At 51.9% G+C, this 26,048-nt stretch overlaps 1 protein-coding gene across 5 annotated transcripts in view; it reads left to right on the top strand.

Moving 5' to 3' along the window:
- Nucleotides 1-16,608, top strand: part of OSBPL5 (oxysterol binding protein like 5) — a 70,935-nt gene extending 54,327 nt beyond the window's left edge. For 3 of the 5 annotated variants that reach the window (XM_053561047.1, XM_053561049.1, XM_053561048.1), the window contains 12 exons: nucleotides 281-379; nucleotides 817-913; nucleotides 1,818-1,916; nucleotides 8,666-8,763; nucleotides 9,136-9,225; nucleotides 9,310-9,446; nucleotides 9,767-9,952; nucleotides 10,252-10,378; nucleotides 11,403-11,541; nucleotides 12,224-12,326; nucleotides 12,472-12,579; nucleotides 12,831-16,607. In XM_053561047.1, coding sequence (XP_053417022.1) covers nucleotides 281-379; nucleotides 817-913; nucleotides 1,818-1,916; nucleotides 8,666-8,763; nucleotides 9,136-9,225; nucleotides 9,310-9,446; nucleotides 9,767-9,952; nucleotides 10,252-10,378; nucleotides 11,403-11,541; nucleotides 12,224-12,326; nucleotides 12,472-12,579; nucleotides 12,831-12,969 — 1,422 coding nt within the window. In that variant the 3' untranslated portion in view covers nucleotides 12,970-16,607. Of the gene's footprint in view, nucleotides 1-280; nucleotides 380-816; nucleotides 914-1,817; nucleotides 1,917-8,665; nucleotides 8,764-9,135; nucleotides 9,226-9,309; nucleotides 9,447-9,766; nucleotides 9,953-10,251; nucleotides 10,379-11,402; nucleotides 11,542-12,223; nucleotides 12,327-12,471; nucleotides 12,580-12,830 lie in introns of all 5 variants that reach the window. The other 2 variants (XM_053561051.1, XM_053561050.1) reach the window with 2 other exon arrangements.
- Nucleotides 16,609-26,048: the final 9,440 nt, after the last annotated feature.

Here is a 26,048-nt window from a genome sequence, read left to right as displayed (position 1 = left end):
GGGCATCATGTCCCCCTCTGAGCCGAGAAGTGGACAGGATGCCCTGAGGTGCCCCCAGAATGTAAACCACCTGCAAAGCATAGTCTCCCCAAAGCAGAAGTGGGGTGGTGCTATTCCTAGCTGCTGGGAGCAAACCAGGTCATCCCTTCTGGAGACCAGGGTACACGCAGCCGCCACACGCCGTCCCATAGTCCATGACACCCACACGGCATCCGTGGCTGGGCCCTGCACAGTGAGCCCCTCCCTTCAGCTCCAACAGGTTTCTGTTCATTGCCTGCAGGGAATCAAGAAGCCCTACAACCCCATCCTGGGGGAGACCTTCCGCTGCTGCTGGTTCCACCCCCAGACCAACAGCCACACATTCTACATAGCAGAGCAGGCAAGAGCCCCCACTGCCCAGGCTGGATGTGGGTCAGCCTGGCAAAGGGGGATGCTGTGCCTGGCAAGGCAGGTGACCCCAAGAGCACATTTCTCAGAGGCCTGCCCATGAGGAGGCCTCTGGACCCATCTGCTGCCAGTGGGGATCTCCTGGAAGGTATGGACACAGCCCAGCACCTGTGGCAGCAGGCAGTGTCTCCCTAGGAAGAGGGATGGTACAACCCTTTCCCAAGGGGCACTCTGGGCTGATTTAAGAACTGGAAGTCTCAGGCTCAGCTTCCCTGAGCATCAGGAGCAAAAGCCGGGGCGGGGGGGTGTCCTCACCCAGGCCTGAGACTGGGCAGGATGTGGATTGAGGGGGCATCAGGCAGCCCAGGCCCTTGCCTCCCTCAGGGTGCTCACCTGGGGCCATTTCCAGAGTCCCCTCTCCGCACACAGGTGTCCCACCACCCGCCTGTGTCTGCCTTCCACGTCAGCAACCGGAAGGATGGCTTCTGCATCAGTGGCAGCATCACAGCCAAGTCCAAGTTCTATGGTGAGACCCTCACCCTCAGGACACCCAGACCTCAAGTGGTGGCTGTGTGCATGTCCCTGCCCAGTCAGAGGCTATGTAGGTGATAACAGTGCTCAGATTCTGGCATTGGCAGGGCCAGTCCCGAACCCAGCACCCCTAGCGGAGAGTGGGCACTGTTTGTAGGGATACTGTAAACAGGGAAGACTAGAGCCAAGAGGTCTGGTCAGTAGCTTCTGGCCCATATGGCTATTTAAAGTGACTTAAGATGAAATAAAACCTAAGATGCAGCCCCTCAGTTGCAGGGTACCCATCACTCAGACTCAGAGGCCATACGTGCCCGGTGCCCCCAAGTGGAACAGGCAAGATATAACATGCCTATCTTTGCAGAAAGTTCTGTTGGACAGTGCTGCTCTGGGGCTGGCAGGTGTGGTAGCTCGGAAAATGTCCATTTCTACTTTTTCCCATCAGGCATACTTTTGTTACTGTCATCTGTGGACAGGTGTGTGCTGAGCCACCCTGTGTGCTCAGCTGTCTGTGGGGTGTATGGAGAACACCTCTGTCTGCAGAGGGGGTAATAGGTGGCATCTGCCCATGGGCTCAGCCCATTTGCCTCCTCCCCATATCCCTCACCAGCAATGCATATGATTTTCAACCCAGAGTGGGTGCACCCCCTCAACAGGGGTATTTATAGTCCCAGAGGGGCTCAGGCTTTTCAGAAAGGTTGGTAGCCCCTACCCTCAGAATCTCTGGTTTAATAATCGAAATAAACCATTAAGACATGAAAAGTTAAATAACTTCTCTGAACAGATGCCACGTGCACACTGGCCAAGGTTTTACAGAATCCCAAGGATCAGTAGGGTTAAGGGACTCAACCAGTCACACAGCTGGAAGTAGCTCAGACCCTGTGACTTCACTGTCTCTGCAGGGAACTCACTGTCCGCTCTGCTGGACGGCAAAGCGACCCTCACCTTCCTGAACCGCGAGGAGGATTACACCCTCACCATGCCCTACGCCCACTGCAAAGGTGAGAGCCGGGCCAGCCACTCATAGAGCTCTGGGTGCTAAAGGTGCTAAAACCTTTGGTTTGCAGTTGTTTAAAGGAACCTTTATTCTACCTCTATTCCAGGCAGATAGCTGTTTTCCTCCCCTCTGGACACACCTCCTTTTGCCTTCTGGCTTCCTTGGCATTGGTGACCACTCAGCTGTCAGCCTATTTGCTGCAAATCTGCTTTTCTCTGTAGCTACTTATAAGCTAGTCTCTTTGTCTTTGGTGCTCTACCAGCCTACTATAGGGTGTCAAGGTTTAGATTTCTTCTTTACTTTCTTTTTTTTGTTTGTTTGTTTGTAGAGACAGAGTCTCACTTTATGGCCCTCGGTAGAGTGCCGTGGCATCACACAGCTCACAGCAACCTCCAACTCCTGGGCTTAGGTGATTCTCTTGCCTCAGTTGCCCGAGTAGCTGGGACCACAGGCGCCCGCCACAACGCCCAGCTATTTTTTGGTTGCAGTTCAGCTGGGGCCGGGTTTGAACCCGCCACCCTCGGTATATGGGGCCGGCACCTTACTGACTGAGCCACAGGCGCCGCCCTAGATTTCTTCTTTACTTTCTAATTCATAGACTATTTCTTAGAGCAGTTTTATGTTTACAGAGAAATTGCACAGGGAGTGCACAGTCCCCACACCCCCATGCAGGTTCCCTGCGTTCTCTCCTGTGAACTGTGGCTCACTGCACAGTTGCTGGTACAGTGTTGATATGGTATTGTTAACTGGAGCCCACAGTGCACAGTGGGGCTCACTCTTGTCTATACATTCTATGGATTTTGACAAATATATATTGACATCACCCACCTTTGCAGTGTCATACAAAATTGTTTCACTGCCCTAAAAATCTCATTATGGGCTGGACACGGTGGCTGACACCTGTAATCCCAGCACGCTGGGAGGCCAAGGTGAGCAGATTGCCTGAGCTCAGGCGTTTGAGACCAGTCTGAGCAAGAGGGAGACCCTGTCTCTAAAAATAGCCAGGCGTTGTGGGGGACGCCTATAGTCCCAGCTGCGTGGGAGGCCAAGGCTAAAGGATTGCTTGAGCCCAAGAGTTTGAGAGTGTCAAATCTCTTGTGATTAGACAGGAATAGATACTCGCTCATCCCACCCACCGTTGAGCCCTGGCAACCACTGATCCTTTTACTGTCGCCATAGCTTTGCCTTTTCCAGAAGATCGTGTCTTGGGGGTCACGTAGTACACGGCCTTTTCAGGTCGGTTCCTTTCACTTGTAATGTGCATTTAAAATTTTCCTCTTTTTGTAGCTTGAAAGCTCTGCTTTTTTTTTTTCTTTTTCATGATTGAGGGCTTTTATTTGTCTGTTTTATCTCCCTGAATCTGAGGTTTCATGGCTTTGGTCTGGAAATTTGGGCCTAGAAATTCGAGTCTGGCAATTTGTAGCCATTATTCTATTTGTTCGTTTTTTGAGACAACATAGGGTGCTGTCACCCAGGCTGGAGTGCACTGGCATGGTCATAGCTTGTGCAGCTGCAAACTCCTGTAGCCATTATTTGTTTTCCTTACCATTGAGTTCAAAGCCATTTTTTAAAATACTAATTCATTCCTAATTTCTCCATGTTTTCTAGAATTTCAATGAGATGCTTGCTACACTGTCTCCTTCCCAGCTCTGTATCTGGCAGTGTTCCCAGCGTATCTTTTATTTCTCTGAGTTCAAGATGATTTCTTTTTTTTTTTTTTTGAGAGTCTAACTATGTCCCCCTCAGTAGAATGCTGTGGCATCACGGCTCATAGCTCAAGTGATCCTCTTGCCTCAGCCTCCCCAGTAGCTGGGACTACAGGCACTCGCCACAACGCCCAGCTATTTTTTTTGTTGTTGTTGCAGTTGTTGTTGTTAAGCAGGCCCAGGCTGGGTTCGAACCCGCCAGCCTTGGGGTATGTGGCTGGCACCATAACCACTGTGCTGCGGGCACCAAGCCTCTTTAGATCTATCTTTAATGCACCTGATGTTTGACTCCCACACCAAGTTTCTGTCTTGACATTTAGTTTCCCTACACATTCTGCTTGCTTCCATTTCAAACCTGCCTGCTCTTCAGTACCTGTACCTTGTTCCCCCATCCCATTTGCAATTCCTTCTTATAAATCTTTGAACGTTACAAACACAATTGTTTTCCGTCTTCTCTCTCTCTAGTAATTCTCATATTCTGGGATTCTAACTTGTGTGCTGCTGTCTCCCCACCCGCCACAGAGGTCCCTTAGCAGATGCTGAGTGACTCTATGTAGTAAAACTCTGAGATTCTGATTTTGCTGGGAGATTTTCTGGGCTCTCATAGAAAATGTGTGAATCTCGAACTCAACTTACACATTCACAAAGAGTTTCGTCTTCATTTTTAACCCCTAGAGCCCAGGCCAATCCAAACGTTTCCTCCACTCTCCTTCCACACTGAGTGGAGCTCCTGCAGCTCCTCCCCTGCCAAGGCACAGCTGGGGGAGAGCCCCGGTTCTGTGAAGACGTCCCCAGACAAATTGTCCTGAGTACTCTGGCCCTAGAGCCTGTTACCGCTCCCCATGGGAACCTCAGAAACCAAGATCTTAGCTCAACAAATTCTCCCCCCCGCCTCCTCCTGCCTCCCTCCCTCCTCTACCTCTTTCTGGATGTCTCTTTGCTCGTTTTCTCCTCTGGGGGATTTCCCTTACTTTCTTGTACTCATACTCGCTCAGCCATGCATTTAAAAGACATTACATAAGGTCAGGAGTTCGAGACCAACCTGAGCAAGAGGGAGACCCCCGTCTCTAAAAATAGCCAGGCATTGTGGTGGGCACCTGTAGTCCCAGCTACTTAGGAGGCTGAGGCATTAGGATTGCTTAAGCCCAAGAGTTTGAGATTGCTGTGAGCTGTGATGCCACGGCATTCTACCAAGGGTGACCGAGTAAAAAAACCAAGAACATTATGTATTTTTTTGACCTGTTATCATGGCCACCTTCAAACAGATATAAAAGTGCAGTCCTAGTTGGGCACAGTGGCTCACGCCTGTATTCCCAGCACCGTGGGAGGCTGAGGAGGGAGGATTGCTTGAGCTCAGGAGTTCGAGGCTTGTCTGAGCAAGAATGAGACCCTGACTCCTGGAAAAAAATGGAAAAACCCAGCTGGGCGCCACGGCAAGCACCCGTAATCCCAGCAGCTTCGGAGGCTGAGGCAGCAGGATGCCCACAGCCCAAGTCTGAGGTTGCAGTGAGCTACGATGCCATTGCACTCTGCTCAGGGCATAGGGTAGAACTGTGTCTCAACAACAACAACAAAAAAATGCAGTCCTGTACCCACAGCAGGGCAAGCCACCTGTCACATTTCCTGTGACCCCTACTCACTCTCCCTCTGATTAATTGGAAGTTAATCTGAGACATTGTGTCTTGTTGTCTATAAATTTTATCGTGTATCACTCCAAGATAAGGATTTCCCTTTATCATCAAAACCACCAGGATGCTATCATCATACACAGAAAATGAGAAATTGAGGCTTTCTCCTTCACACCAGAGATTGAGTCTGCTGAGAGTCCCCTGATGGCCACGTGCTAGCGTGCTGCGGGGCACATGCAGCACAGCTCACCTGTCTGAGTGGGGTTCCGCCTCAGGCTCGCTCTGTGCTTTCCTTGGTGTCTCCTCCACTGCTGTTCCCCTTGCATTTTCTCGCAGTTGGTCCAGGCTGGATCTTAGTGGCTGTGTCCCTCTGTCCTGGGTATTTCCTATAAACTGAACTGACTTGCTCTATAGATGCTCAGCGCAGCTCCATGTCTGCCCACAGCAGGGAGGTGCCATTGTCCTTTGTGATGCTAGTGGACATTGATTCTCAGTACCTGGAGGTGTTAATTTATGAGACATGGCAAGGTGGTGACATCCTTTTTGTTTGTTTTTTTGTCTCACTTTGTCACCTTGGGTAGAGTGCTGTGGCATCATACCTCACAGCAACCTCAAACTCTTGGGCTCAAGTTTGAGCCCGCTTGCCTCCGCTTCCCAAGTAGCTGGAACTACAGGCACCCGCCACAATGCCTATTTTTAGAGAGGGGGTCTCACTCTTGCTCAGGCTGGTCTCGAACCCATGAGCTCAGGCAATCTACCCGCCTCAGCCTCCCAGAGTGCTAGGATCATAGGTGTGAGCTGCTGCAACCGGCCTTCTACTTTTTCCTTTTTTTATTGTTTGGGATTCATCGAAGGTACAAAGAATTAGGTTACACTGATTGCATTTGTTAGATAAAGTCCCTCTTATAATTATGTCCCACCCCCAAGAGGTGTACCATACACCATGACTTCCCAGCGGGAGGCTTCTCTAAAGAAAAACTTCTGTCCAGGCATATGGTGGCTCACGCCTGTAATCCCAGCACTCTGAGAGGTTGAGGCAAGTGGATCCCTTGAGCTCAGGAGATTGAGACCAGCCTGAGCAAGAGTGAGACCCCGTCTCTAAACATAGCAGGGTGTTGTGGCAGGAGCCTACAGTCTCAGCTACTTAAGAGATGGAGGCAGGAAGATCACTTGAGCTCAAGAGTTTGAGGTTGCTGTGAGCTGTGACTCCACAACACTCTACCAAGGGAGACAGAGTGAACGCTGTCTCAGCAAAAAAAATAAATAAATAAATAAAGAGAAAGTTCCCTTGGTCTGTTATGTGGTTACCCAGTAGGTTCAGTTGGTTTTAGGATCAATGCCAAATTTTTTCTAAATGAGTCTTTACCCTGCTGTCCATCAAAGGCGATGGTCTTGACAGTCATTATTGTTGGGTGTCATTTGCTGAGAACGTATTTGTGGTTTCTAGTCATTCCAGTTATCATCCTCACCAATGCATTGTCCCACCTTGGCCAGTGGGAGTCACGGTTGGCTTCTGGGCCCTTCTACACATCTGGCCACTTTGCCTCCTTCCTGCTGGTGTGACCACATGAGCACCTTGGGTGCTTGCTGTGCTGGACCCCACTTAGCCCTTTCTCCAGGAAGCCCCAGGTTCCTTCTTGTAGGAAGATTTAAAGACCACAGCTGGAGGGCAGATCTGTTTCCCTTTTTGTCTACTTTTTAGTTGTGGTAACATACACATAATAAGATTGACCATCTTCATCATTTTTAAGTGGACAGTTTAGTGGTATTAAATGCATTCATGACGCTGTGTAGCCATTACCACCATCCACCTCCAGATCTGTTCTTATGGGTGGTTTGGTCATTGATTCTGAGACTTTCCAGTGAGCTGAACGTAGAAGTCTTTTCTGTGTGAGTGTAAAACACGCCTGTGGCTCAGTGAGTAGGGCGCCGGCCCCATATGCCAAGGGTGGCGGGTTCAAACCCGGCCCCGGCCAAACTGCAACAACAACAACAAAAAAAATAGCCGGGCGTTGTGGTGGGCGCCTGTAGTCCCAGCTGCTCGGGAGGCTGAGGCAGGAGAATCGCGTAAGCCCGAGAGTTAGAGGTTGCTGTGAGCCGTGTGACGCCACGGCACTCTACCTGAGGGCGGTACAGTGAGACTCTGTCTCTACAAAAAAAAAAAAAAAAAACAGATCACAAGTTCGTGTTTGCATTCCTAATCCAGAGTCAGGATGGGAGCATCTTGGCAATCCTGTTGACCTGACATCTGAATCTTTAGTTCCCTCCCAGGCCAGAAGGCCCAGTTTTCAGCATCACAGGCATGGTGACTTTTGTTCATACCTCACATCACACACGTGTCAGTCTAGACCTCACAGCCAGCCCTGCGAGCCACACACAACAACAACAGGGTTTGTGTGGCTGTTTCTGTTCTGAGTTTGTACCACTGGCATTTTTAGTCATCGGGACTCAGTCTCCTTTGAGATTACACCACCAGCTAATACCTGATTCAGAGTTTTTATTTCATTTTACTTTTGATTTCTAGGAAGTGCTCTTTACATTTTTTTATAATTATAATTTGTCAATAATTAAACTGTCTTCCTGGTTCCAAAGGCACAACTACAAATCTATGTATAGTCAAAGTGCCAGGTCTCTGGGACTGCTGAGCCCTATGGAGGAACAGAGCCCATGCTGTGTGGAGCTGGCCCCCCCACATCAGCATGAGCCTGGAGACCCTCTCACAGCGCAGATGCCCGCCCCACGTCCTCACCTGCTCCTTCTAAGCTGCTTGATTTTCTGTCACATGCACAGGCCGAGGTGTGTCTAGCCAGCCCCCTACAGGGAGATGCTGGGGGTTTCCAGCCTTTGCTATTCCAAACAGCTTGTCTTCTTTCTTGCCATTTTTAAAAGGTGTGGAAATGTTTTGGTTTGGTGGTCAGGGTGGCTTCTTTAACAGCCAAGAGTGGCAGATTCATTCTTTTCTTCATTCGTTGAACAGAAGATGGATTAATTTTTTAAATATGCCGAGTGCCATCCTGGGTGCTAGTGCCCACTCTGTGTGAGGTGCTGTCCAGGGATGCAGCAGTGGGGAAGACGCCTGCCCTTAGGAGGTGACGTTAGAGCAGGAACTGCAGAGTTGAGGGATGCCTGGAAGAGGGGCAAAGGATGGGGGTGACTTCTGGGCATGAGCAAAGGCCCCAGCAAGGACAGAGAACCCCTTATGGGCAAGATAGTCACCAAGGGCCCAGGCTTCTTCCAGCCTGTGCTCCCCCACATGTGGCTCTGCTCCCAGGGGTCCTGTCTTCTCCACTCTCTCCTCTCACCCTCCTGGGGTCTGACACAGGCCTCCTGTGGGTTCGTGCTGCTTAGTCAGGGCTCAGCAGGGCCTGGGGCTTGGCAGGATCAGAGTGGCCCGACCCCTGACACTAGCTGCATTTCAGGAATCTTGTACGGCACAATGACCATGGAGCTGGGTGGGAAAGTGACCATCAAGTGTGCAAACAACAACTTCCAAGTGGAGCTGGACTTCAAGCTCAAGGTAGTGCTGGCTGCAGCTGGGTGGGGGCAAGGCCCAGAGCTCAGCCAAGGAAGGGACGAGGGCCTAGGGATTCTCCTGCCATGCTGTCACACTCCAGGAAAGGTCCCGAAACAGGTCACACAGGGAGCAGCTCTTAGTATCCTGTGGGTACTGAAGGTCCCCCAAAAGAGAAGGGGCTACCTGAGGCCACATAGCAGAACCAGGAGGGCCCCAGGCCCCTTCTTCTGGGGCCTGTGGCCTCCTCCAGCATCGAGTCCTGCCCCAGGCAGGTTCCTGGGGCACCCCGTGAGAGTGACAGCTCCGTGTCCCCTGAGGATGTCCTCTGGAAGGGGCCTAGCCACTCACTGGCCTCTATCCTGGGTGGCCCTGCAGCCTTTCTTCGGTAGTAGCACAAGCATCAACCAAATCTCAGGGAAGATCATGTCGGGGGACGACGTCTTGGCAAGTCTCACTGGACACTGGGTAAGAGGCCGTCCCTCAGGGCAAGTGTGGCCAGACAGTCTTCACCTGGCTGGCACCTCTGACTCTGGCTGGCTGTCTGGGCAGGACAGTGACGTTTTCATCAAGGAGGAGGGAAGCAGCAGCCCTGAGCTCTTTTGGACCCCAGACAGGGCGGCCCGCGGGCGGAGACTGAAGCGGTACACGGTGCTGCTAGAGGAGCAAACGGAGCTGGAGTCCGAGAGGTGAGGCTGCCCGGCACCCGAGGGGCGCTGCTGCTGCAGCCAGCAGGCAGATCGGCAGGGTGGCAACAGCACCATGAGCATGTCCCTGTGGCAGGTGACCTCCAGGAGTTCCCCTAAAGGCAAGAGGAGGGAGCTCAGCATAGGAAAAAACCATCTCCTGGAGAAAAAACCACCCTGGGAGGCAGGACACCTACAAGGCAGTGAACTCATTGTCACTGGCAGTCAGGCCTCCGTCCAGGGCCAAGGGGCCCTCCGTCCAAGCTGCCTAGGAGTCGGGGCTGCCTGAGTCCCCAGCTCAGGGTAGGTCTGGGGGCCTGCAGGCTCTGGCAGCATGTCACCAGGGCCATCAACGAAGGTGACCAGCACAAGGCCACGCAGGAGAAGTTTGTGCTAGAAGAGGCGCAGCGGCAGCGGACCCGGGAGCGCCAGCAGAGCATCACTCCCTGGAAGCCACAGCTGTTCCACGTGGACCCTGTCACTAGGGAGTGGCACTACAGATATGAGAAGTTAGTGTGGGCAGGCGGTAGCTCTGGGGGCTGTGGAGGTGGGGTGGGCCTATCCGGCTGAGGAGGGCTACAGGGGGCTTCCCTGCCCACACTGTGCCCATGCCCTGGAGGAGCTAGTGAGGGAGAGGGAGGGTCAGGTAGCTCCACACCAGCCCTACCACAGGCCCTGCCTGGGGCAGGTGGGCAGTGATCTCTGTCCTGGAGCTCCAGCCACTGCTGAGAGGCTGAGGGCTGGCTGGGTCAGCCCCATCCCCTCAGGATCTCTATCTCTGCTGACATACGCCCTCTGGACCCTCCAGCCGCAGCTCCTGGGACCCCGAGAAGGACATTGCGCAGTTTGAGCAAGATGGGATCCTGCAGACCCTACGGCGGGAGGACGTGGCCCACCAGACCCCCTTCCAGGGCAGCCCGGAGCCCAGGCATGAGGTCAGCACCCTGGCCCAGCCTGTTGTCAGCTGCAGGGTTGTGGTACTACCCACAACCTTGCCAGCTGCCTCCCCTCCTGGGCCCCGGGCCCTCCTTCTCCCCCTCCCTGCTCACCAAGACACCTAGGTTTGCAGGATGCCTGGTTCCTGTCACCTTGTACATGGGGTACTGAGTCAGGCACTGCTGGCTGCTGGCCCCCTTGCCCCCAGAGTCACTCTCCTCTAACGTAGTAGCCACATCAGCTCATCTTACTGCTGAGGAGACTGAGCCTTGGGGCCTTCCCGGCAGGGAGAGGAAAAACCAGCCTTTGTACAGATCTTGGGCTCAGAAAGGGTGGGAGGGTGGGAAGAAGTCCCCAGGGAGGACCATGGAGGGAGGAAGTGGCCTTAGCCAAGAGTCAGGTTTTGAGGGACACCTGTTCCTGTGGTACCATGAGATTTGTGGGGCCACTCAGGACTGGGCCACAGTCCAGTTCTGCTACTGCTGCCCCAACCCCTGAGGGTCAGTTTATGTCTGCGGTTCCTGTGTATTTGAGTTACTGCTGAATGGAAGAGCTTCACCTTGCCCACACCTACACTCCTAGGGACTTATTAGCGCTGGCTGAGCTGGTAGCTCCTTCCAGAGATGACCCCTTAGTGTGGAGGAAGCCCTAGCTGTCCCAAGTTCCTGTGGAACCTTCCAGCTCATACAGTGGTGTGAGCTATGACCACCCAGGGCCCTCATGGCATTGTCCCTGCATTTGTTGAGCATAAGACCATGACAGGCACAGGAAAGGCCCGTCCACACTGCCTTGCAGACCCTTGCCCCTGTGGAGAGGTCAGCAGCCCCTTGTTACCTAGTGAAACAGGCCCAGAGGGCCCAAGGCCCCAGACTCACACTGACCTAATCAGCTCCCCAGCGGGCAGCTACATCCTCCAACTGTGGCCTTCTCTAGCGCTGCCCTGACGTGAGCATGCCACCATGTCCCTGAGGGCCTGGTGGGGCTCAGGTGGCTGCCAGCCACAGTAGCTCCATCTCTCTGCAGAGATCTGGCCCAGACCGACGATTCCGCAAGGCCAGTGACCAGCCCTCCGGCCATAGCCAGGTCACCGAGAGCAGTGGTTCCACACCTGAGTCCTGCCCAGAGCTCTCAGACGAGGACCAGGATGGGGGCTTTGTTCCAGGTGAGTCCTCCCTGGGCCTGGCTCTGAGCCCTGTCTGGTGGGCACCTTGGACTCTGACCTGACAGGAGGGTCTACCCCATCCTCAGCCCTTCTCCAAGATGGGAAGGGCCAGAGAGGCACCTTTGGGGGGATAGGGGCAGTCTTCTGGGCAGGGACTCCTCTGGCCCCACTGACCATCCTAACAGGTTCTGCCCTCTCAGAGCCCGGGGGCAGCCCAGAGGGTGATGAGGACATGGTGGAGGTGGGAAAGGAAGGAGCTGGACCCAGGCCTGGGCTCCCTCAGCTGGTGGGGTCTGTGTGAGGCAGCCTGGGTGGTGTCTACCTGCCCCTGCCCCTCTGGTCCTACCCACCTGTCTGCTCCTCCACTCTCCCTGGACAGCCTGTGTCTCTCTGACTTTCTCCTTGCCTGAGTCCCTGCCTCCATAGGAACAGGCCATGCCTGGGCTACTTCTGTCTCCCAGGGCTAGTCAGGGGCCAGCTGGGCCTGGGGTTCTCTCCGGAAACACCTATCAATGCCCCATCTCTCTGGGCCTCTAGCTTGGTCCAGCAGGTTTCCTGTGAACTGGGGTGGGGGCTGAGCTGGGCAGACTCTGTGACCCATGTGCCAGCCCCCTGGAACCTGCAGTTCACCCTTGCTTCTCCCCTCCCCTCCTGTGTGCCCCCACCACCCGGGCCAACCCAGGCAGCGGGAGCCCGTGCCCTCGGTGCAGGCAGGCAGCACAACAGTTGCAGGCCCTTCATGAGGCTGTCCTCTCCATCCGTGAGGCCCAGCAGGAGCTGCACAGGTGGGCCTGGCACCGGGGTGGGGGCCGAGGGAGGCCTGGGCGGCTGTGCCTGCGCTGTCACTGGAGCCAGAACCTCAGGGAGGGGGCCCTGCATGGAGAGCTAGGCGTGGGGGTGGTGGGTGGCACAGATGTTGCATTTGAACAGAGCAAGTGTGCAGTGCTTGGCAGACACTGGTCCTGAGACTTCAAGGAACCTAGAGGAAGGTGCTGTCCCCAGCATGGGCTTGGGCATAACCTCAAGAGAGATCCTGAGGTGTGTGAAGCCAGGTGGCATCCTGGGCTCCCTGCTGTGGCCCTGCACCCATGCAGAATAGATCCCAGGAATGCTGGGAGGAGGGTGCTAGTGTGATGCCCAAGAGCTGTGCCCTGTGGCTCAGGTGGGTGCGAGCCAATAGGCCTTTGTGAGACATGCTCTCTTGACCCTACTCTGCTCTGCACCCAGCACCGAGTCAGCACCTGAGGGCACCCCCACTCGGCCCCCACAACCTACCCTTGTCATTGCAGGCACCTCTCGGCCATGCTGGGCTCCACGGCACGGGCTGCACAGGTGTCAGCCCCAGGCCTGCTGCAGAGCCCCCGATCCTGCTTCCTGCTCTGCGTGTTCCTGGCCTGTCAGCTATTTGTTAACTACATCTTCAAATAAGAGCCCATAGGGTGGCCTGGGGGTCTCCTGCAGAGCTCCTGCAAGGCTGACACGCCCTCCCAGCACCCGGCACTTTAAGCATGGAGGTGGAGGGGCCCAGCAAGCACAGCCAAGGGGGCCAAGGAGCAGGGGTCCACAGCAAGGACCTGGGGGCCACCAGGGCGCTGCGGCCCAGACATGCCAGGCCTGTCTTCAGGGCCACTGGCCTCTCCCCTGGGGTTCTCACCCCACACGGGCCTTAACACTAAAGCCAAATGCAGCTTCCATTGTGTGACATGCTCCTGGTCATCTTGCCTTGTCATTCCCAGTCCAGCCTCTATTTACCATGTGGGATCAACGGATTCTGGGGCAGGAGGGCCTGCCCAGGCTTTGGACGGTCACACCCCAGCAGCCATGAGGGAAAGGTTTCAAGATGGGAACTGGGAGTTCCAAGCAGGCCCAGGAGTCCCCTGGGCTCCTGCAGACTGAGGTACAGGCCTGCCTTCCTGCGACCCTGACCACATTGCCAGGGTCACCCTGGAGGGCTCCAGGGACAGGCCGGGCCGCTCTGGGGAGGACATGTTGGTTTTCATTCCTCTATGTGCTGTTCGAATGGGAGCCCAGCACGGTAGGTCCTGGAACCTCCTGGCCTGGCTGGCCTGCGCTTAGGCCCAGGTGGAGGTGGATGTGAGCACAGATGGGTATGGAGGGCACAGGGCCCTAGTTGAGCTGGCCCTGTGTCCCTGGACCAGGGAAGCTCAAGTTTGCCAATTTGCTCAGATCAACATACAGTCTTACCACTTTACACTTTTGTAATAAATGTAACTGCAATATTCTAGGCAGACCATGAGCAGTGGTCAGCCTTTGGCATCTGGCCTCAGTCCCTGTGTCGCTGCCACTCTGCGTGTATGTGCATGTGTCTGTGTGTGAAGCGTCTACACATATACACACATACGGAGCCTTAAACTATGGTGTGCGGTGCCATCTGAGCTGTTAACTGGTCGTTTTGTTTTCCAGTTTTTGTACCTGTGTCTTTGTCTTCCCCTGTCCGTCCAATCTGGGGACATGTCTATGCTCCCTGCCTTGAAATAAACACACACACGCGTTTCGTGTTCTGTTCTTGGGGACTTCTAGAAACAAGCAAGGGCTTCTCAGGAAGACTCAAAGACAGCATGGGGCTGTCTGGGGCTGGGCAGAGAGGAGAAGGACCAGGAGGGAGAGTGGCTACAGTATTTGAAGGAAGCGGGGAGCAGCAGACCTGCCCTATGGAGTAAGTGCCAAGATCCTCATGAGTGGCACTACCCACGGGGCACTCTAGACAGCTGCCAAGACAAGGTGGGTAGAGGGGTGTTGGCACATGTCCCTGGGGCCCATTTTTCTGGTTGTTGCCCCCACCCTGTGAAGGAGAAAACCCAGGCTGAGCCACCTGAGCCTCTGCCCCCAGCCTAGCCCAGCCCTGCTTTGGTTCCACTGTGGCCACCGCCCCTGGTACTCAGCCACAAAGGCCAAAGTAAGTGGGCCTGCCCTAGGCTAGGACAGCCCTGGGTGCCCCTGAGGAGGGGCAGGGGCACCTGACCACAGCAGCCCCCACACCATGGCAATCGGAGCCTGCCAGCCTGGGAGATGCTGGCTGGGGATGTGCTGCAAAGTGAGAAGGGTTTGTCTAACACATTGCACAGATTTCTTTCAGCTTCAACTTCCTGCCCTTAATGATAAAAATGATACTTCCCTTCTAGTATAGGGAGGGCATCTTCCACGTGGGGATTTTAGCTTCTGCTCAGAAAAAGAAAGGCCGAGCATGGTGGTTCATGTCTATAATTGTAAGGTTTTGGGGGGCTGAGGCAGGAGGATTGCTTGAGGCCAGGAGTTCAAGGCTCCAGTGAGCTATGAGGACACCACTACACTCTAGCCTGGGCAACACAGTGAGACACTGCCTCAAAAAAAAAAAAACCATGGGAGAGAGGTCAGAGTGATCTTGTACCTACTGTTTCTCCAATGCCTTTAGCTCAAAACTGTGTGGCAGGGTAGCATATTTTGGGGTTCCAGGTTCTTAACACCTTCACTTTATGTCACCTCCACAGTTTAGTGGTATCAACATTTTACTAGTTTGAGTGCAGAAACCTTGCCTCACTTTAACCTCCCCATTTACAATAAAATTACCATAACCATTTTCTCTGTCTGCATTGAGAGCCATATCAGCATAATCCAGGGGTGTCCAAGCTTTTGGCTTCTCTGGGTCGCATGGGAAGAAGAGTTGTCTTGGGCCACACGTTAAGTACATAAACACAGAAGCTCATGGATGAGCAAAAGAAAAGGTCCATGCATGATTTTCATGATATCCACAATCACAGATAAGCAAAAAAGTCCTCAAGTAATAATCCTAATTATGCAGCAGCCCATTCAGAGAGTGTTTTACTATTGTTGAGCAGGTCCTGTTTGTGGTCACTAATATAGAAAATGTACCCAAGTAGTAAAACATCTTTTTAAAATATTTTTCATTGTAGGCTCGGTGCCTATGGCTCAACAGGCTAAGGCACCAGCCACACACACCTGAGTTGGCGGGTTCGAATCCATCCTGGGCCCACCAAACAACAATGACGGTTGCAACCAATAAGTAGCTGGGCATTGTGGTGGGTGCCTGTAGTACCAGTTACTTGGGAGGCAGAGGCAGGAGAATCGCTTGAGCCCAGGAGTTTGTGGTTGCTGTGAGCTGTGATGCCACTGCACTCTACCCAGGGTGACAGCTTGAGGCTCTGTCTCAAAAAAATACATACATATTTTTTCATTGTAAAAGAAAAGTGGGCAACATAAAAATCATGGACATTGTAATTGAGGAATTAATACATCCATGTCTGGTTTCATGGAAGTAGTTGCAATTGTCAGTGAGTTCTCAAGGTGCTCATCATATTTTGGTTCTAATTTTACTCTTAATGTGCTTCATTCTTGAAAATAGTTGCTCACAAATGTAGGTGCTGCTAGAAAGTGATGACACAAATAAGATGTGATTGTGAAGTGAGGGATATTTGTCTCTGGAAAGAGACACAATCAAATTCTTCTTTAAGTTGAATGTCAGATTGGAACTCTATGCATTCCATCTGAAAGCTGGCAGGTAACACGTCAACTGAAAATGGAGTCACAAATGCACCAAAATATTATTTTCCTAGAAATCTTGAAATCTGTTTTCAAATTCTTGTATCAAATAAAAAAGGAAGGCTACGTATTTTTTGCTATTCACAGGACTGTCTTTAGCCGGCATGTTGAAATGTGTAAAATTGCCTTAATTTGTGCTTGCCATAATTTTAGTTTCATTTGAAACGCTGTTATGGTTTGAAACATTGTATCGATAAGTTGATTTTTCACCTTGAAGACCATGTTTAATTCATTTAAATGAGCAGTTAAATCCACTAAAATGCTAAATCTGTAAACCAGTTTTCATCGTCATGTTCTGGCAGAAATTTGGCTCTTGATACCGTAAGTGAGTTCATTTGGCCTCAACTTAAGTCGTCTTCCGAAAGTAAATGATGTCACTCTAGTCGGCATCAATACTTCTAAGGAATTCCTGGAATTGGTGATGATTCCATCCGTGGGCCCTTATGAATTTCACAGTCTTGATGACAATTTGCATGACATTATCCAATTTTAAAGCTTTTGCACATAAATGATCTTGAAATACTATGCAATGGTACTTCATCAAATGTGAGTTTTGGGTGGCAATTGCATCATCTATTAATTTTGCAAGTCCCCCTCTTACAGGTGCCATCACTGGGACACATCAGTAACTATACCAGATGTGTTGACAATGGACAGAGAAAACAGCTTTAACATATTTTTTACTGCTTCATATAAATCTCTTGATTTAGTTGCATTTTTTAATGGCACTAAAGAAGCCATTTCTTCAGTGACGTTACATTATAACTGGCTTCTCTGGCAGGTAAAGGGACTCTTTCTTTTTGGCTGCTTTCAAGATTTTTATCTTGTCTTTAACTTCGAAGCTTGACTATAATGTGTCTGGGATGGATACTTGTGACTTCGTGCTCTTCAGGGCCCCCTCACTTCTTGAATCGGTCGTTTATAACTTCTTCCAAATGTGGGTAGCTTCTAGTCACTCCTGCTTCAAATGCTTTTTAGTTTCACACTCTCTCACCTCACTTTTTGAAGGTATGTCTTTTGGCACAAAGTTGGAAACGTTAAGAAGCCATGTTTCCTCTTTTTTTTTTTTGCAGTTTTTGGCTGGGGCCGGGTTTGAACCTCTGGGCCACCTCCGGTATATGGGGCCGGCACCCTACTCCTTAAGCCACAGGCACTGCCCATGTTTCCTCATTCTTCCCAGCAGAGTGTCACAAAATCCCTTGGCTCAGGGACTGGGCACAGCCCTCCAGAGAAAGGCCCGGAAGGAAGCCATCAGGGAACACAGGTTTCCACTGCCTTGCCTGAATCAGCGCGTTCCTAGAAAAGATAAAATCAGAGACCCCTGGCCTCTTCCTCTATGTAAGAGATAACATCTGCCGGATGAAATCCTGTGTTTTTGCAGCCTCCTCTGACCCTGGGAATGAAAGGGGCACTGCCTCGTGGCTGCCAGGTGGGGGTGGAAATCCAGGTCCCCAAGTGACCCATATGGACACCTGTGGGGGCAGGGTGGATGGTAGCTCAGACGCCTCATAGAGGAGGGAGGGTCACCTCCACACCACCCCCACCCAGGCCCTACAGACATCTCTCTATGTCTGGCAGATATGGGAGCCCTAGCGCCCGTTTTTCATGCGTTCTGCCCAGCTTAGGTGACAGGATGATAGCAGGGCCACCGTGTCTCTGTGGTTTGGGATGGTAGTTATTATCTATAGGTTTTCTGTTTTCCCAGGTTGCCCCTTCCCTGGTCCTTTGGCTGGAGAGAAAAGGGTTTCTTCAGGTTTCTTTTTGACTCCATCTATTGGTGTCTCAGAGGGGCCAGCTTTGCTGGCACTCAGTACAGGATATATGAGGAAAAAAACAACCATGGAGCAGCCCCTCTCTAATGTATGCTGCCCATCTGGCTGTGCCCTGGCACCCCGTGTTGTGCACCACAGCATGGTGAGTGTCCCTGCAGCTCCCGGGCCCTGGCTCAAATCCTGGGGTCACAGCTCAGACTTTTTGCCATCTTTACACACCTTGTATTACTAACTTCTTAAAGTTCTACGTGTTGTAGACTGCCTGCGGGGACCTGGTGTGCTCATTTTATCCTGATGTCCCCTAGTTTCCCTCAAGTCCAGTCTGCCTGAGTCCCTGAAGGGAGCCTTCTCTGCTGCCTCTTAATGACACTGTGTCCAAAGGCTGAACTAAATCAGGCAGATGTGACTCATTCACTCCTCTCACTCTGGTGGTGCTGGTGCTCTCAGGGGACAGGCGTTCAGAGAAAGGCAGAGATATGAACCCAGGGGAGGGCCAGGATGGAGGTGCTGGGTGGGGGCAGTTACACAACCCAAGGTGGAGGGGGCTTCCTGAGGGGCCTCCTCGCTCTTCCCAGAAAAAGGAAGTGAGACTCACTTCCTCTCTGACCACAAGAGACTGACTCCCGTACCCCCCCATCCCTCAGTCTTCCATCTACAGAATGGGCAGAGAGCCACTCCTGCTGGCTCACGCCTATAATCCTAGCCCTCCGGGGGGCTGAGGCAGGTGGATTGCTTGAGCTTAGAAGTTCAAGACCAGCCTGAGCAAGAGCAAGACTGTCTCTACCAAAAATAGAAAAATTAGCCAGATGTGATGCCAGGTGCCTGTATAGTACCAGCTACTCGGGAGGCTGAGGTAGGAAGATCACTTGAGCCTAGGAGTTTGAGGTTGCTGTGAGCTAGGCTGACACCATGACACTCTACCCAGGGTGATGGAGTGAGACTCTGTCTCAAAAAGGGGGAGGGGAGTAGAGAAGGAGGTCTCAGATATCTCTAGACCTCTAGACCTTCTTGTCAGAAATCCTGGTGATTACAGTGACTTCTGGAGTTGGGGAGAGAGCTTTGGTCAGGGAGACGCTGCCAAGCCACCCAGTGGCCCTAGCTTGATGCCTTCAGGCAGGATGGCCACAGCGAGCTCCTTCTGTTTAAGGGGTGCTTGGCAGGCACGGCTGGTGTCAGGCCTGGCACTGTTCCCGCTGCTGAGTGCTTGAGCCGGCACCTTGCCTGGCTGTTCCCTGGGGACCTGGCCTTTTGCTGCCTTGGGAGAGGACCTTCATTTCGCCTGGAGGCCATAGAAATAGCTTACTCACTCAGTTTAAGCAGAAGAGTTCATGAAAGTCCTCTTGAGAAGCTGGCAGAATTGATGAGATTTCAGGCTTGGAGATTCCCGGTCACAGCAACACTCAGGTTCACACCATGGAACAGACTGGGCGTGGACAGCATGCCTGCCACCTGCCAACCCAGGCCCTTGCAGGCTGCTCCCCCAACAGCAGAACCTGGGGCTCGGCCACCAACGCTACCACCACCACCCTCAACCTGATGATAGCCAGCAGAGAGCCACTGCAGTGCCAGAGTCTGCATACCCAGATGCCAGTTTCAAGTCCAAGACCAAGGCACTCATCAGGAACCAACTCCTTGGCTTCTTCCAAGACTTTCTCAGTTTGGGCACTGAAAATACAGCATCCCAGGCAAACCTGGTGCTGGGTATGTTTCTTTCCAGTGGCTGCTGTAGCCAAATACCATGAACTGGCTGACTCGGCTCTGCACAAGGCCTGGTGATTCTGGGTGGGGCTCAATGCCTCCCCAGCACCTGCTTGTGTCCCTGAAGGCAGCTCTGCCTGGCAGCCCACCAGCCCCACTCTCAGCACCTTCATTCTGCTGGTGTCTCCTCCCCTCCCCAAAGAGGCTGACACTGTCCTTGCCATCTTCAGTGTGCCCACTCCTGTCCTCTCGGCCTCTGTCCTGTTGCTGCCTTGGGCTTCCAGGCTGGGAGCCCCCCCACCTGTGCCATCCCCTGCTCAGCCCTCAGCCCTGGCACCAGCCCTGAAAATGACCTCTTGCTGTCCCCCTGGGCTCCCTTGGTCCATTTTCATCCCTGCACTGCACGGCCAAACCCACACCTGGGGGTTCTAAGCCAGCATCTGTCCCATGCCCACTCGGGCTGCTGTGCCCTGAAGTGCAAGTGCTTTGTGGTAACCAGCTGACCCCGACACCACCTGGCAGTCACCTGCCTATGCCTGTCTTCTCAGACTCTGCAACCAACTCTAGCGCCCTCAGGCTGAGGGGGAGGGGTATTAGGCAGTGTTCTCCAAAGAAACAGAGAGAGACAGAGGCAGAGAGACAGGAAGATTGATGTATTTTAAGGAACTGGCTCATAAAATTTGTGGGTAGGCAGGTCCTAAATCTGTAGGGCAGGCCCGCAGGCAGGAAGCCCAGGCAGGTTCCCCTGGCTGCAGTCCCGAGGTCTAGTTCCTTCTTTCCCAGAAAGCCTCAACTTTGCTCTTCCCTGGTCGGGTGGGCCCCACCTGGTGGAGGGTGAGCTGCTGTGCTCAGTGATCTCATCTGAGAGATTCCTTCACAGCCACGTCCAGACTGGAGTTACAAACAGCTGGGTAGCTGGTTGTGGGGACAGGGGGTTTAACAACCATTTGGACAGGAATTATGGGATATGGACAACTCCCTCGGGGACTTCAGAGACTGTCTGCTCCAGGAGGGCTGAAGCTGGGGGAGGCCAGCTTGCTGCAGAACCTCCTTGACACATACTGTGTGGTTCCATAAAGGAATGACCTCCAGTAGGGGAACTCCTCCCCCATGGCATGTGGAGGAACTAGAAGCTCCTGGTAGTAACTTTTCCCAACTCTGCCTCAAAGCCTCAAATGTAAATCCACCCTCCCTCAGTTCTCATAGGAGAGGGACTTGTCTATCCCCCTCTATCTAGCCCCTGTGCCCAAATGCAGCCCCTCTTGCCTACCCTACAAGCTGAGTCAGGAGTCTCCAGAGAAACAGAACAAGAGAGAGAGACAGAAAGTCAGAGAGAGACTTTCAGGAGTTGGCTCAAGCGATTACTGGCAAGTCTGCAGGGCGGGATGGCAGGCGGGGCACCCCTGAAGGGCTGGGGCACAGTCCTGTGTGCGGCAGGGTCTCTCTGGCTCTGGGGTGTGAGTCTTCCTTTTCTGGAGCCCTTCACCTGCCTGGATGAGGCCTCCGTGTTATGGAGGGCACGTGCTTTACTCAAAGTCAGCTGTTTTAAGTGTTAATTTCTCCCCAAAATATACCTTCACAGAAACACCCAGAATAAAGTTTGACCTTGTATCTGGGCACTGTGACCCAACATGTTGACATATGCAATTAACTGTCACCTCTTCTCCAGGCTGTACCCAAGACCCACCCCCTGGAGAGGAGTAGGGAGGTGGAGGGTGGGGCCAGTCCCCTTGAGGACCTTGAGCTCCAGCTCCATGCAGAGCCCTGAAGGGGGGCAACAAGACCTCCAAGGACCCTGACATGGACCAGGTGTTCCTTCATAGCGACATGGAATGGACAAAGACTGTGTCTCCCCCTCCCTTGCCAGCTTTAAGGAATCAACAGCATGCTGGAAAGGCCCACATGGCAAGGAGCCTCCTGCAGGAGACGGGCCGGAAACCAAGGCCTCTGGGGAACTGAATGCTTCCAATGATCCTGTGAGCTCAGGAGTCATCCCTGGCGAGCCACAGAAAGACTGCAGCCCCGACTTCAAGATGCAAGGCAGAAAACCGAGCTAGGCTGGGCCCAGACTCCTGACCCACAGGGGCTGTGAGGTAGGGAGGCATGTGTTTTAAGAGGCAAAGTTTGGGCTGAGCTCAGTGGCTCACGCTGTAATCCTAGCACTCTGGGAGACTGAAGTGGGTAGATTGCCTGCACTCAGGAGTTTGAGATGAGCTTGAGCAAGAGTAAAACTCCATCTCTATTGAAAATAGAAAAGTTAGCCTGGTATTGTGGCAGGTGCCTTTAGTCCCGGCTATTCAGGAGGCTGAGGCAAAAGGATTGCTCAAGTCCAGGAGTTTGAGGTTGCTATGAGCTATCATGATACCAAGGCACTCTAGCCAGGGTGACAGGGTAAGACTGTCTCAAGAAAAAAAGAGAGAGATGAAGTTAGTGGTCATCTGCTATGTAGCACTAGACATTAATATAGAAAATGAACCACCCCTCCTATCCCTGCCTAGAGCACCAGACTCAGGAGCTAAAGAAAGTCACAGGATACCAGCCCCAGACAGCAGCAAAACACCTGGGGGCCAAGTGGAGGCTCCATACCCACAGCCAGCACCAGCCAAGAGGGGGTGCAGCAACCCTGCTGAAGGGACGCCCCCAAACCTCCCTCCCAATCCCATCCTGGAAGAACCAGAAGAAAGGGAGAGCCAAGAAAATACTCTCACTGCAGGACCCAGGTGGGAAATGAGTATAGACTAAAATGGTGAGACTAGGCTGGATAGACCTTTTAATCATCTTTTTAGTGAGATAAATTTCACAAAACATAAAATTCACTTTTTTTTTTTGGACACAAGTTCTCTGTCTGTCACCTGGGCTAGAGTGCAGTGACATCATGATAGCTCACTATAGCCTCTAACTCTTGGGCTCAAGTGATCTTCCCACATTAGCCTTCAAAAGTACTAGAATTACAAGCATGAGCCAACATGTCTGGCCAAAACTCACCATTTAAGCCATTTTAAAGTGAACAAATCAGTGGTTTTAGTATGTTCACACAATGTTGTATAGTTATCACTATTACCTAGTCCCAAACATCTTCATCACCCCCAAAAGAAACCCTGTATCCACTAAGATGTCAGTTCCTACTCCCTAAATCCATTCTCCCTGCTCCCCACCTCTAGCCCCTGGGACAGACTAATTAATCCATTTTGTGCCTATAGATATTTGCCTGTTCTGGATGTCACACGAGCAGAATCATACAATATATAGTTCTTTTTTTTTTGACACAGAGTCTCACTCTGTCACCCTGGGTAGAGTGCCATGGCGTCGTCATAGCTCACAGCAACCTCAAACTCTTGGGCTCAAGCGATCCTCCTGCCTCAGCCTCCTGAGTAGCTGGTACTACAGGTGCCAGCCACAACACCCAGCTAGTTTTCTATTTTTAGTAGAGACCAGCTCTTGCTCTTGCTCAAGCTTATCTCAAACTCCCGAGCTCAAGCAATCCACCTTCCTTGGCCTCCTGAAGTGCCAGGACTATAGGCACGAGCCACTGTGCCAGGCCACCAGGTGTGGCCTATGTGTCTGGCTTCTTTCACTGAGCGCAGGGCTGGTCACAGTGGGACCAAATCCATCCTTTCTCACAACTGAGCAGTCTTCTACTGTGCAGACAGGCCTCCCATTTTTCAGGTGTCGAGGTTGCTCCCACTTTCGACTATTGAGACTAATAATGCTATAAGCATTTGAGCACAAGTTTTTGTGTGTATGTAAATTTTCATTTTGGGTAGATATATTTTTATTGACTTTATATAGGACTTTAAAAAATATGCCTCTAGGACAGCGCCTGTGGCTCAGTGAGCAGGGCGCTGGCCCCATATACCGAGGGTGGCAGGTTCAAACCCAGCCCCAGTCAAACTGCAACAAAAAAATAACCGGGTGTTGTGGCAGGCGCCTGTAGTCCCAGCTACTCGGGAGGCTGAGGCAGGAGAATCGCCTAAGCCCAGGAGTTGGAGGTTGCTGTGAGCTGTGTGACGCCACGGCACTCTACTGAGGGCAATAAAGTGAAACTCTGTCTCTACAAAAAAAAAAAAAAAAAAAAAATGCCTCTAATCCTTTGTACCAACATACTTTTTCTAAGACTTGTCAGAAAATGTCAGAATCAGAAAATCCAAATTTCTCTACCTGATGATTATAAGGTTGAGTTTTAGAGACTTTCTGTACTGGTATTTTCTTTCAAGAGTTGAGAAAAGTCACTCTGTTAAATATTCACAATTCAGCTGCAGTGGTTCTCAGTCTTCCTAATGCCTACAATTACGCCTAATGTTACAAAGTTGAGAACCGCTGAACTAGAGCCTTTGCTTTGCTGGTATGGAGGGAGCTCCAACACTTACATGTAGGTGCTGGGAATGACCTACAAAGTAGAAGGTGTGGCCACTGTGGTCCATGTGTCCTTGGCCAGTTGTGTTTCTCCATGGCATTTGTAGTGACACCCCCTAGAGACACTGTCTGGCCCCTGAACCTGCCTTAGTTATTTTTCTATTTCCCAAATTTTCCCGAGTCACAATGTGTCTTGTTTTCATTCTGAGAACTCTTAACATTGACCACTAATGTTAATACTCACAGGTATTGTTTTCTGTGGAAGTCAGATTGTTTCTTCAAGCTGTCCATTCTCTTTGCACAGACAGCTATGTTAAGTGGAGCTGCCTGTGGAGAGGTGGCCCCCGTGGTGACGTCCTCAGCATATGGCAATGTCCTTAAGGTTTTGTTTGAGACTATCTGAGCTGAAATAAAGTCCAGCCCCAAAGGGCCCCAGGTGAACAGCCCTCAAAGCCCTGTGCCAGCCTCCCATCCTGCCAAGTGCTCATGGCAGCAGCCCAGGGAAGAGCGTGTCTGCCTGGAGCCTGCCAGGTCACCCTGGGACAGGGCAGTGCATAGTGGGTGAGCTCGAAGTTTCGTTTCCTGATATGATGGCAAATAGAGACTTTGCCATTAATGGTGAGCACAAGAAGTCACCAAGCCCTGTCTTTGATTGCTGGATAGTAACTTATCTGCAGTTTCTGGAGATGTTGTACTCAGGACCTGAGAACCATGCATTGATCACAATAGCCAAAAGCAGCATCTCTCCCAGTGTCTGTGGAGAGATGAGTGGATAAGCCAAAGGTGGTCTATCTGTACAGTGGAATGCCAACCAGCCTTTAAGAGAAATGCAGCACTGACACGGGATACAACCTGGATGGACTTTGAAGGCATCACACTCAGTGAAAGAAGCCAGACACAGAAGGACAGATGCTGTGAGATTCCACATACACAAGGTCCCCAGAGCTATCAAATCCACAGAAAGCAGAATGGGGGTGCCAGGGCTGGGGAAGGGGAAAGAGCTAGTGAGCTAGTGTGTAATGGAGACAAAGCTTCAGATTGGGAAGATGAGAAAGTTCTGGAGATGGAGGGCAGTGATGGCTGCACACAGCATCAATGTATTTAGTGCCACTGAACTATTCATTTAAAAGGGTAAAAAAACACTTATGAAATTGTATACTTTAAATGTGTACAGTTTATTAAATGTCAATTATACCTCATTAAAACTTTTTAAAAGAAAAAGAAGGCTAACATCTGTGGTTTTGCCTCTCCGAGGAGAGCACACGCCCTCTGGCAGAGTGTGCTCTGCAGGCCTGGGTGGACACAGGTACAGATTAGCCAACACCCCATGGGGAGCAGCAAGCTTTCCAATTTAACTAGTCCTGGTGAGAAATAATACCAGAGATTGCAGAGCGTTTCCAGAAAACCCATAGGTGTGAGACGAGGTGCTGGGGCAGCTCCACTCACACTGCCCAGAACCAGTCCCAATACCTACTGCCCACCCGCCATGCCTCTCTTTTGTCCTCTGGCCACCATGAGGTCCCTTGCAGAAAAGGGCAAATGCCATGGATGTCAAGCGTCCAGCAGGACACCTCTGTGCTCTGAAACTTGTAGTTTTTGCCATGGTGGCTCATGGCTCATGCCTGTAATTCTAGCACTATGGGAGGCTGAGGCTGGAGAATGCTTGAGCTCAGAAGTTCAAGACCAGCCTGAACAAGAGCGAGACCCCATCTCTACTAAAAATAGAAAAACCAGCAGGGCACCTGTAGTCCCAGCTACTGGGGACCCTGACGCAGGAGGATTGCTTTAGCCCAGGAGTGTAAGGTTGGGGTGAGCTAGGCTGAGGCCACCAGGGCACTCTAGTCAGGCAACAAAATGAGCCTCTGCCTCAAAAAATGTTCACTAGGGCATTTTTTTCCCTCTCTCTTTGTAAAAATAAAGTCTGCCGTATTGTCCTGGTTGGTTTTAGTAATTGCTTTCAGAGTCCCTAGATGACTTTGGGCCAGCCCCTTAGTATTGTGGGTTGAACTGTGTCCCCCCTCTCAAATTCATATATTGAAATTCCAACCCCTAACTGAAAGTGCCCAAAACGGAGGTCATGCCAGATGTTACTAGTTTTGACTCAGCGTAGTTGGAGAGGGATCTCTA

The sequence above is a fragment of the Nycticebus coucang genome, chromosome 14, assembly GCF_027406575.1.
Source record: "Nycticebus coucang isolate mNycCou1 chromosome 14, mNycCou1.pri, whole genome shotgun sequence".
Taxonomy (NCBI): domain Eukaryota; kingdom Metazoa; phylum Chordata; class Mammalia; order Primates; family Lorisidae; genus Nycticebus; species Nycticebus coucang.
The sequence above is the reverse complement of the archived record's forward strand: the minus strand, read 5'-3'. Positions and strand labels throughout refer to the sequence as shown.